Source organism: Branchiostoma floridae, chromosome 15 (assembly GCF_000003815.2).
Source record: "Branchiostoma floridae strain S238N-H82 chromosome 15, Bfl_VNyyK, whole genome shotgun sequence".
In the NCBI taxonomy this organism is placed as follows: domain Eukaryota; kingdom Metazoa; phylum Chordata; class Leptocardii; order Amphioxiformes; family Branchiostomatidae; genus Branchiostoma; species Branchiostoma floridae.
This window is the reverse complement of record NC_049993.1, coordinates 11,238,953-11,251,122: the sequence shown is the minus strand read 5'-3', so window position 1 is coordinate 11,251,122 and position 12,170 is coordinate 11,238,953. Positions and strand designations below refer to the sequence as shown.

General features: G+C 42.4%; 1 protein-coding gene across 1 annotated transcript; it reads right to left on the bottom strand.

The window, feature by feature from the left end:
• Positions 1–1,868: 1,868 nt before the first annotated feature.
• On the bottom strand, positions 1,869–10,889 carry LOC118431925 (complement factor H-like). Its single transcript, XM_035843368.1, has 8 exons — positions 10,753–10,889; positions 9,836–10,024; positions 9,010–9,192; positions 7,997–8,176; positions 7,200–7,379; positions 6,462–6,644; positions 2,809–3,000; positions 1,869–2,117 (listed from the first exon to the last, which is right to left on the bottom strand). Exons 1-8 carry the CDS (start codon positions 10,754–10,756, stop codon positions 2,098–2,100), a joined length of 1,131 nt encoding a protein of 376 aa, XP_035699261.1. The 5' UTR covers positions 10,757–10,889; the 3' UTR covers positions 1,869–2,097.
• Positions 10,890–12,170: the final 1,281 nt, after the last annotated feature.

Genomic DNA, 12,170 nt, shown 5'->3' with positions numbered 1-12,170 from the left:
GGTAGGGGGAGGTACCAGTACAGAAAATTCAGGTCCCGTTCAGGTCCAGAGGATCATTTCAGGTCCGGATCTGAACCTGGACCTGATTGTCTGTGGAAACATGAGAATTGGCAATACTCAAAACAATAGTAATTGGTCAGTTTTGCTACAAAGGAATCTGTTTGGTGGATTATTGGACTCCCACTGGCATTTAAAAATCCCATCTCTGTACCTTTGACTGTAAAAACTTGGTACAATTGACTATAAGTTCTACTTGACTTCCTCTTGTTGGCCCCCGGTAAGACCCCAAATGCCTGCCGACATAGAGTGTCCATTTTCTAATTGGCGAAACCTGTTCCTCTGATTTTTTCCAGGTCCGTTTTTTGTCTTGCACCCGTATAATGTACTGGTCCCTACACCTGTTGGTATACCATACTGTGTGTGTTTAGTCCTATGTTCAACCTTCCTGGCCACTTTGATTTCATACCTTTTTTTTGGCCAAACTTTTTATTTATTCGCTCGCTCGCATCAGTTTTGGAGTTCCCAGAGGATGTCATCCATATAATCAAATCAACATGGCCTTATATAATAGTGGCGCCCTTGCCATACAGAGAGAAGGTATCGATTACCAGGGTTGTTACAAATGACTTGTTTTCGTTGAGCGGAAAGAAGTACTAGTAGGGAATGCCGCATTAAATGGAACTTTGATGGACCATGGAAAACAACTTACAATCTTCCTAAATACCTGGATAATATCAATCTCGATTTTTTTTCTGCCGTTGTATAACTTCATGAAATCGTCCTGATATGCCACAGGTGTTGATCCCAGCCTGCATACCAGTTGAATAAGGCGGGATATATAGTCACTCACACAGTGCTGTACATGTAATTGATCTGCTGTAATTTTGTTGTAAACAGTGTTTTAGTTCGTATCGTGAACGATTCTTACCACCAATATGCCACGCCACCTACTCTGATTCTAGGGGGGGAAGCAGTACCCGTCGTGGAGTCAGCTAAAGGTCTAGGATTCATCCTTGACAGAGGTCTAACCCTCAACGACCAGGTTACGTCGATGGTGACCAAGGGCTCACGCAGACTTTACTACCTACGTGTCCTAACCAAACAAGGCATGTCGGTGTCCGACCTTGTACAGGTGTATACGGCCCTGGTCAGGCCCGTACTTGAGTATGGCCATGTTCTCTTAGTTGGTTGCACCAAACAACAAGAACAGTTAATCGAGAAAGTGCAAAGGAGAGCACTAAAGATCATCTCTCTGGGTGGCAGGAGAAGTGTTCCGGATTTGCCCACACTCAAGGAGAGACGTGAACTCGCTGCCATTAAGCTACTCAAGCAAATGATGAACCCGGATCACCCGCTACATGACATGGTCCCTCCGGTCAGGTCAGAGGTCACTGGGAGGTCACTTCGAAGCTCATGTAGTATTTCGGTCCCAAAAGCAAGGACCTCCAGACTGCGCAACTCATTCCTACACTATACAATCAGACTGTACAACAAATCAATGTACTGTGTATGTCATGCGTACTGTACATGTTGTCTAGTCGTTGTAAGTATTTACTCTGAGTCACATTGTAAAGATCAACGGCATTCAGAGATGCTTCTGCTAAGAATTAATCTCTGTAAGGTTGATTTTAATGAATAAAGAAGAAAGAAAGAAAGTAAAAAAAAATATTGCTCAATGACTATGATGTGTATTTGTATATTATTCTGAGCGAACTAGAGCCATAAAAAGAAATAGGAGAATAACAATCTGGAAGGAAATAATCACAACACACAATCTTCGGCCCATTTTCACCATATTTACGAGACATTGACAGCAAATTGTTTGAAAAGGGTTAAGTTGAAAATAAAATAATCGCCGATAAAATATGTCTCTATGCTACTAGAAGCGCGAGAACGCTTTGTTTATAATCATCCATTGAATGGATGAAACTGATTTAGACACAATTCAATCCATACAGATTTATCTCTTGTCGAGCTCTTAATTATGATTATGCTCTAACATCTAATCCAAGTATTCAAAACATAACAAAAGGATGTGAGCTGGCGTCATGACGTAGTGACGTTGCTGGGCCCAAGCCTCACGGTCGGGTTGACGTCTTAACGCCCATACCACCAGTCTGAGAACACATCAATCAGTACATCAATGATAAGACAACTATAAGACAATCGTTTTAACCCATTTGCAAGTTCGATAACATTTTGTTGGTTCTGGCGCAATTCTATGTAATTCCTTACCCTCACATATAGCAGCTACATCAACCAGTACTTTTAAAACAAAGTACTCAAGGGAACATCATAATATTGTTTGAACTGTTATCCATTAAGTCTTTTTATTTCACATTGATATGCAAATTCATTTCCCTTCTCATTTCATTCTACTTTTGTTTTCGGTCATATTATGTTAACATTGCAATTTTGATTTACTTGTATCGTAGAATGATATTATGTATTGGTTATTCCTAAGTTGCTATGATTTGTATTGATGGGCATACGTCAAAGCTAATTTTCTCATGTTATGTTACTTCTTATTTCATTTGATATGTATGCACTTTGGAAAGTGCCTAGAAAAGGCTATATGTTACCCCTGGTAAAATAAATAAAACAAAACAAAACAATTTGTGATTGGTTTTGCCATTTGTCACGTTAAGGACAAAGGATGATCTTGGTTTTATCTATTTCTGATAGATAATGTAGAGATGGCACGGGCGTCGAAATAGCTACTAACAGGTTTTCGTTCCTCTTACGACAATTTCAAGAAATGGATCCGGAGGAAAGATACTTTAGATCAGATGTAAGAAGAGTCCTTACTGGAGCTCCTGGTGCAGAACAGCGGGTCTCCAGTCCACTCCATGCCGGTGCAGGTGGTGGTTGTGTTCCCGGACCGCTGCTCATGCCCATACCGGCACTCGAACCTGCACGTCTCCCCTTCCTCGTACGGCCAGCCGCAGTCCCGGGGTCCCCAGGAGCCATAGCGACGAGGTGGAGAGCGGCTACAACCGGCTTCAAGAAAAGTTTTGGAAATAATAGCGTTATAACATAAACATACATTTATCTTAAACTGTTTTACTGCTTTAAGAGCATATAAGAGACCTTCGAATATCAAATCTTTTGATCTGTACATATCCTTATTGAGAAGGTAACAAACAACAGCGGAGATCTTAATGGTACGCACGCAGACGTTATTCTGAGATGACGTCAAAACTATTATAGTGTATAATAACAATAGATATGTTTATTGCAAGTTCTTGCCCGAGGGCTAATTGCAGGTACAAACAACATGTAGAATAAGCAAAAATACAAAGGTGCTAGGAACTACATTCTATGACTATGCTATGCTAGTGTACATTATACTGGTTTTGTTGGGTTAGACTTCTTCTCTTTAGGCAGTGGAAGACGAATTTACCCACTTCTTTTATAATGTGTGGGTTCTTTGATTTTAATAGTAGGATTGATTTTTCATTGTCAGGAATAGTTGGAAAGTAAGCGTGTATTTTGGATACACTCATAAATAGTTGGTTTCTTATATCATCATAAAAAGAACAATTAGTGATAAAATGACTCTCGTCTTCCACAGCATTTGAGGGGCAATATTTACAAATCCTCTCGGACACAGGTAGCTTCATATATCTCCCCTTTTCTATTTCCAGGGGGTGGGCACTAATTCTAATCTTACTGGTAGCTGAACGCTGCTCAGAGTCACAAAGTTCGAGATATTTCTCTATACAATATTCGGTTTTAAATTTTCTGTAAAATCTAAGCTTGCCAGTATCGGCAGACAGATTATGGAAGAAAGTTTGAATATACATATCTGAAAACCTTGTCCTTAATAGATTGCATATATGTTGAGGATCATAGTTAGTGCTATCACCATATAATAAGTATGAGTAGCCACAGTGATCGAAGATCTCCTTAACTCGCTGTAATAATGTCCGTCGACGACTATTTGTCAGAGATGCATGTTGTAATCGGAGAGCATCAACTTGCAGCGGGTGTGTATCGGAGTCTAGTTGTGTTAAGTGTGTCCAGAATTTTACAGTGCGCAGGGATATATCTAAATCTAGTGGGAACCTTCCTAGTTCTGCTCTGGCTGCTACATTACTACTGTTCCTGTGCACACCAAGTACATTCTTGCAGAAGCGGTTATGGGAATTTTCAATAGGTGAGGTGTCATTTATAGGGTCTTTACCCCAGATTTCGCATCCATACAGAAGTATTGGTTTAATACAAGTGTCGAATATTCTTAGTAGGCACTTCGGAGAGACAGACGAACGGAGTAGCGATTTGAGACTGAACATGGCCTTTCGTGCTCTGAGTGAGAGCTGTTTTTGTGCAAGAGAGAAACTGCCTGATGCAGTAATATTCAAGCCCAAGTAGCAGTAGGACTGGACTATGTCAACTGTGTCTTGCCCAAAAGAGAATGTTTGTTTTGGGAATGATCGGCCAGATTTGTTGAAGATAATGACTTTTGTTTTCTTTAAATTGACTTGTAATTTCCATTTCGTACAAAAGTCGCTCAATCTATTCAGGGCAATTTGAAGTCCTTTATCGGACTCAGAAAAAATAACAACATCATCTGCGTATAAGAGGCATGATACAAACAGGTTATGTAGGGAGGGTGGTGAGCATTCAGTATTATCAAGTACATGTACAAGGTCGTTTATGAAAAGGTTAAAGAGTGTAGGGCTAAGGTTACAGCCTTGCCTGACACCCTTCTCGGTTGCAAATGATGGCGTTAAACCAGACGATGTTTTGACGCATGTCAGGGGTTTTGAGTACATACATTTAATAAGCTTATAGAAATTACCGCCCACTCCTGACTCTAACAATTTATAACGGAGACCCTCTCTCCAAATCGAAGGCTTTTTTAAAGTCAACAAAACACGAATAAAGACGTTTATTATCTGTAAGATATTTGCTTAAAAGTGTATCAATAACGAACAGGTTATCGCTCGTTCTGAATTTGCTTCTAAAGCCAGCTTGATTGGGAGATATAAGTTTATTTTCATCTAGGAAAGTGGTGAGGCGAGAGTTTAGAATAGATGTAAATAGCTTGGCCAAACAGCTGGTTACTGATATCCCTCTATAGTTATTGGGGTCATCTTTTGCCCCGCCCTTATGTAGGGCGACAATGTGGCTATTACACCACTCCTGGGGAAAATAACCAGACGACAGGAACAAGTTGAATAATTTGGTAAGTGGCTCAATGAGGATGTGAGGGGAGCATTTGAGCATTTCATTGAGAACCAAGTCTCTGCCCGAGGCTTTACCGTTCTTGAGGTTTGAGATCGCTAGCTTTATTTCGTTCCTCTGTATCGGCAAGTCTAAGTCATTGTTTACTATCGCGTCTTCTAGCTCTAATAATTTACCTTTGATATGAGTTTCGAAACCACTAGTGCTAGGGGGTTCTGGGGCATTGAGTCGAGCATTCTCTCCATACAGGCTTTTGAAATGTGAATGGAGAGATTCGTCGGGAATTGTCCCCTGAGTTGAAGTTGTGTCATTTGATTTGTAGTTTTTCAAAAGTGTCCAGAAGGCTGCGGGCTTGTCACTAGAGAAGGAGCTGAGTTGTTTGAAAATACCATCTTTATAATCTTTTTTAGTTTTTCGTATAAGTCTTGTATACTGCTTTTTCTTGACGAAGTAAGAGCCTCTAATAAATGGGTCGCGTGGATTGTTTGATAACAGCTTGGCTAAGTTATGCAGCTCACGTCTGGCGGACGCACATGTCTTGTTGAACCATTTCTTCCTGTCTTGTTGATTTTTACATTTCCCTCGTTGTTTTTTCGAGCAACGTAGGGATAAGCACTTTTGACCTGCTTTTTTGTAGGGGATTTACAAAATCATTCAATGCCATGTCTAGTGATTGTGGAGTCTTTTCGTAGTTTTTGGTCATAAACAAGCTAATACTAGAGGTAAATTCCGAGGAATTTAGCGTGTCGGAAAATTTTTCTTTGGAATCGTTGTCCCAGATGAACTTGTAGTGTGGTCGGGAGGGTAAACTTGTTTCTTTTTTAAGAGGTGGTTTCGAGTTAGATTGCAATATTAATGAGAGCTTGCAATGGTCCGAGTATGGAGTTAACTCATGAACATGGAAAAACGTAGTTTTGCGAAGAAGAATATTTTCACTGCCTAACACATAATCTACTAAGCTAAAACCTTTTGGCTGGTGGCATGTCGGTTTTCCAAACATGTCCCCTGGGGTTCTCCCATTTAAAATTCTTACTTTACTATTTATACATAAGTCAATCAGATTTTTTCCAAAAACATTAACAGGCCCTTCGTCCATATTGGCCCTAGGGAGGGGATGGTCGAAGTCGTAATTTACGGGAAGGGTTTGAGAGTCTATAGGGGTGTCATCTGTAATATAGTCGGGCAGAGTTCCTACTCGTGCATTCAGATCACCTCCTACCAATATTTCGCCGAGGTTGCTATAATGCCAGGATTATTGTGGCAGTACGTACAGGTACGTCGGCACTGCAGCGGGGTTCCAGACCAGGTACGGTTCACACAGGTGATGGTGGAGTCTCCGGACACTCTGGAGTGTCCACTCCAGCAGGTATAGGTGCAGTTCTCTCCGTTCTCGTAAGGCCACCTGCATCCCCGGCCCCAGCTTCCACTAGTGGACGGTGGCCGCTCACATCCAGCTGCATGAGTGACCGAGTAAATATATCAAAACTCCCTTGAATGAAAAGATATATCTAAGTAACATCATCAGGTCGGTTTACTATGCATATGCATGTGTGTTCTTTGTCCTATTATTCCTTCCCCTCATCTTCATCGCTCTTTCATGGGGAGTAGTTTATATGCGGCAGTACATATTAGGTTATTGGCAGTGGCAGGCCTTAGGGGCATGACGCACACGCTATACACGAGTCAGGGGTAGGGGGAACCCCTTGCATCATTGGTCCAAAGTCCTCCTTGGAGACGGAAACTCCAAACAACAAATCTACATCTGCTGGGGCCGTCTTACACGTGCGTGGCATGCAGTTCTTGGCCCTGTAGGACTTAGTGCGCCAGTAGACGAGAGGGTGGAGAAGGAAGTGCACACCCCACCTTGACCTTAAAAAGTCACGTGCAGGCCAGGCAGACGAGTCGCCTAACCCACGACGGCGAGTAACTGTCTGCCTACCATTGTCTCCTGAGACAGACGGATGCCAACAACAACTTCATATTAGAACGAAGTACGGTACAGTACTTACTGATCTCGCAGGTCAGCGGAGTCCCGGTCCATGCTCGGTCCCTACAGGTGATGCTGGGGTCTCCGGACACTCTAGAGTAACCATTCCTGCAGGTATAGGTACAATTCTCTCCGGTCTCGAAAGGCCACCTGCATCCTGTCCGCGAAGTACCTTCAGTGGACGGTGGTCGTTTGCACCCGGCTGCATGAGAACGAATGCCCGTGTCAATATATATCTAAGCAAGACCATATATAATGCCCTTGTCCTTAGTAAGATCATCAAGTCGGTTTACCGTACCATGCATGCAGTGGCATGGTGTCCTCCTATTATTCCTTCACCTTATTCCCATTGCTTCTTCTTGAGGCGTTGTTTATATGCAGCAGTGCAGTGCAGTATTTGTTTATTTGTTTATTGAAATTCACCGCACAAGTGGAATGGATGAGAGAACATGTGCAGGTGGTAGCACTTTTGCTAGATCTCGCCCCAACATAAAATACAATGGGTACAGATTAAGATACTGATGAACGTCGACATAATCAATCGAGTACCGACTACCGAGCCATTTAATCCTAGCAGGAGGCGCACTTACACTCAGCAGACCAGGTACAGAGGTTATCGGATACAAAGTGACTTCTGTATCTGTCAACAACAGATATCACAAGAATCTGTTTGAAAGGCGATAAATCGGACCGATGTGACGACACAGCCCCTATGTTAAGAACGGTGACATCAAGCTTGTTCCATTCGGTAACTAACCGTGGTACGTATGACATAGCAAATGTAGATGTTTTACAGCGGCATGGCATCAAGGTACTTACTGTACATGCAGGTCAGCGGAGCCCCGGACCAGGTACCGTTCTGACAGGTGATACTGGGGTCTCCGGACACTCTAGAGAAACCATTCCTGCAGGTGTAGGTGCAGCTCTCTCCGTTCACGTAAGGATACCAGCATCCCGATTTACTGGTGCCCCTAGTGTACGGTAAGTGATCACATCCAGCTGCGTGAGAAAGAATGCCCGAGTCAACCTATATCTTAGTGAGATCATCGAGTTGGTTTACACGTGTGTCCATTGTCCTAGGGTAACAGGTTGTTTCGCAACAATGTCTGTTCGCAACCGTCAGTTCGCAACAAGGCAAGTCTTTTCGTAACAAGGTACAAGTCGTTTCGCATCATTTGAGTGTTATTAATTTTGATAGCCTAATAGTATTAGAAATCGTATTCCTAACATAATTATACTCCTTTCGCGTAAAACTTTTACCGGGTGCAAAAGACAACCCCGGCGGCAGAGGAACATGGCGCCGCATGGACCTGACAGTCCGATGATTTTCATGCGCCGGGCGGTACAGTTTCATACGTGCACAGGTAGGAGTATAATTATGTTAGGAATACGTAAACGATTTCTAATACTACAAGGCTATCAAAATTAATAACATTCAAATGTTGCAAAACGACTTGTACCTTGTTGCGAAAAGACTTGTAATTTGTAAATGTTGCGAAGACTTGCCTTGATGCGAACTGACGGTTGCGAACTGACATTGTTGCGAAACAACCTGTGACCTTGTCCTAGCATTCACTGCTTATCTCGACTACCGTTAGCGAGAAAGTGTGACGGAAGTTGGCTATTCAAGCATAATCATATACGGCACAGTACATTAGAAGTGGATCTGTATGGGCGTACTTGGATCTAGAAAAGGATTATTGCCGAAAAGACAGATGACTCGGTGAGGTAATCTAGCCAAAATCGGGTGGATTTGTACCTCGACAAATATTATCTATCAGAAAATAACACTCGCTTTTGGAGTGGAATGCCCCTTTAAGAACGTGACTTACTGTAGTTGCAGGTCAGCATTGTCCCAGACCAGGCTCCGTCCCTACAGGTGAGGACAGAGTCTCCGGACACTGCCGTGTATCCATCCCTACACTCGTAGGTGCAGTTCTCTCCGCTCTCGTAAGGATAGAAACATCCTTTCCGCCAAGAAAACCTACTATACGGTGGATGTCGGGCACATCCGGCTGGAAAAGAACATATCGTAGATAAAGTAATGTTAGGGATAAGATTTCCAAATGCTATTAGGCCATTTAGAATGAATGAATGAAGACCTTTATTGTACAATTTTGCCCAACCGGGCTAAGTACAGGTCACAACAAATCAGGATATATACATACATAAAAGTGTCACAAATCTAGTCTAACACAAAAGTTCAGCTTCTTCTCGCTTCTTAGAGATAATTCAACTGTGGCGTGTGCTTTGTTGCGAAACGACTTGAGCCTTGTTGCGACACGACTTACCTTGTGGCGAAATGACGTTGGCGAACTGACATTGTGGCGAAACGACCTGTTACCGATAAATATACGTATCCTGTAGCGTTGCAACAATGAACCTAATATATAATCTCTTAGCCTCCTTGATCCAGCCATCTATGTACGAAATTCTACTTCTTTCTTTCCCTATAGCTCCTCTATTCATACATTCGATCTATTGGGTCACTTCGAATTCAGCATTAGCGTCTAGCAATCATTGAAAAGATTGAAGTCAGGATAGAAACGTTAATTGCAAATGGATGATTTATTCTTATAGTTGTCACTGCTTGATATGTGATTAAACGCGCATGTGCTTATTTAAACTAAAGCAACAGGAATCCATGGTAAAACGTACTGTACTCGCAGACCAGGGGTTGTCCGGACCAGGAGCCACCGCTACAGGTCCTGCTGGTGTCACCTGAAGTCTGCCTGTACCCGTCCCGACAGGTGAACCCGCAGGTCTCTCCCTCATGATACGGGTAGCTACAGCCGATTCCACTGACGACACCCGGACTCCACCCAGAGGGATGGTTGGAGCACACCGCTACAGAACACAGTCCAAACAGCATGGTTTATAGTACAATGCTAAACTTTCTTCCAACACAAAAGTACACACGGAACAAATTTTCAACGACCACTGTCGCCTTCTTCAGGATCAATACTGATGGCCAATCAGTTCAGATCGTAAACTCGCGAGAGTTACAGACACGTGATATTATTAACACGTGATTTTGCAGATACGTTACGTCAGGAGTTGATCAAACGTATCAGGAAGTTTATAACGTCCACCGACGGTTTGTGGTTAGTTCGTGATTCTACACGTGTTCCTCAGACATATCTGCAGGTTGCCCCAGAGTCCGATACATTTTACATTACATTACATGTTAGATTGGAATATCAACTATGGAAAGTAGAGACCTACTGCTGGACGATGATCATCTTTGTGATACTGTAAAAGATCGAAATCAGTGGGAGATAATATTTTATAACAAAGGGATGAGTCAGGCGGATTGATGTTTCTCTCCGAGAAGACAAGAAAGACATAGATACGCCATAGCCAACATTGTACTGATGGTGTGAATAGGTCTTTTACCATGGCCAGTATTGACATACGGAGGCCATCGACACGAATGCAGAAAAGGCCACTAAAGACCCACAAAACAGGCCCGACCGATCTGGCCATAGCCGAAATAACTTATCTACGAACGGAAAACAACGTTTACTAATCATCCAAAGATGTAGCACAAGTTGTACCAATGTTTGTATACGTACACATAGGTCGTGTGCGACGGTACCTCCGTGAGTAACTGTTGCGGTTTCTCCATGAGAACCTTGCTTCCGACTCCCACAGCAGAGCCGCTATCAGTACCAAGGCCAGCAACACCCGCACGCTGCAGCGGAAAGACAGGAATAATATTGTGAAAGTCGAAGCTACATGTAGTAGTATCATTCGCTGTGTGAATAGAGTTGTTATGTCATGTTTTGTTAGTGTGGCAATGTCTGGCATCCCTCAACATCAACAAGAATTTTCAACAAATAGATAATAAGTAATTTACCCAGGAAAATGCGAACAGTTTGTTATCATCGCCAGTTAACAAGATTTGTACAAGTGAACATAAAGATGTACTTCTTAATCTGGTATGACGAGTGGCCATGAACAACGGACACTACTCTTTTCTAAGCAAAGAATGGTTGAAATTTGTGTTACCTTCACTTCGGATAAGCCTTCAAGCTTTTTTCCTCGAAAGGCAAAACTTACTCATGGTTCTTTGTTGGGTAGAAAAAATTGTTTAAGGGAACAGCTAGTGTGTAATCATGTACTAAAATCGTACTGCCTTTGTGACACTTTTAGGCTCATCCGTCGGCCTTAGTTTCGTGCATAATAACTTGCCATGATGAGTTATAAATGTTACGTTTTATTCAATTAATGATCAATATGTAGTAAAGTCGGCAAAGTCAATGATTTGTGGAGAAGGAATTTTGTTTTCAGGTTTAAAATCAGCTGCAGGAAGCGGCGAATCATGTCAAAAACAAATACAACAACAATGGACTTTTACGACGAAAGAGATTACAGTACCAAACACCCCAGGCATCGTTCTCATGTTGGAACTTGCTCGCCCAGTACTGTGAGTGCAGTTGTGTGTGAATTCGAGGTCTGTTCCACACCAGTAGCGATGATTCCTTCCACCCAAATATCCTTTCTCTCAGATTACGGTCAGCAGTTAGACAACAGTAGTGATAAAGGCGATAACAAACCTTATTTCAGACAGCCAGTTCTTCTCGGAGACCGGTATTTCAAAAATCAATTTTGTGTCAAAACAAGACATGGCTAATGCGCATTGGCCCCCAATAATGAATGTTGCCCCAAGGGCGTTACAACATGGGACGTCCTAAAGGTCGTTCACTGTCTACCGAGCCGGTATTATGTCGAATTTTATGATCATGATTTTTCATACGTTTTTCTGGACATGAAGCAGTGGATCAGAATGTCCTGCAATAATGCACTTGTCTTGTGCTGGGAGCGTCAATCAAAGATTTATTGAATCGATATCCTTATGAAATGTAGTGCGCCCAACGTATCCGACCAAAAATTAGAAGTAGCTTATAAATACGGACGCTTGCAGAGACGAATAAATCAGACAGTTGCTTCTTATGATGTAAGTCTGAGAGGAGAGGGGGCTACAGAACAC

Coding starts and splice junctions, on each gene's coding strand:
- LOC118431925 (XM_035843368.1), bottom strand. Junction 9,193..9,835: donor ACCCCTGGTCTGCGAGTACA/GTACGTTTTACC, acceptor GTTCTTTTCCAG/CCGGATGTGCCCGACATCCA. Junction 3,001..6,461: donor GCTGCAGTGCCGACGTACCT/GTACGTACTGCC, acceptor CTTTTCTTGAAG/CCGGTTGTAGCCGCTCTCCA.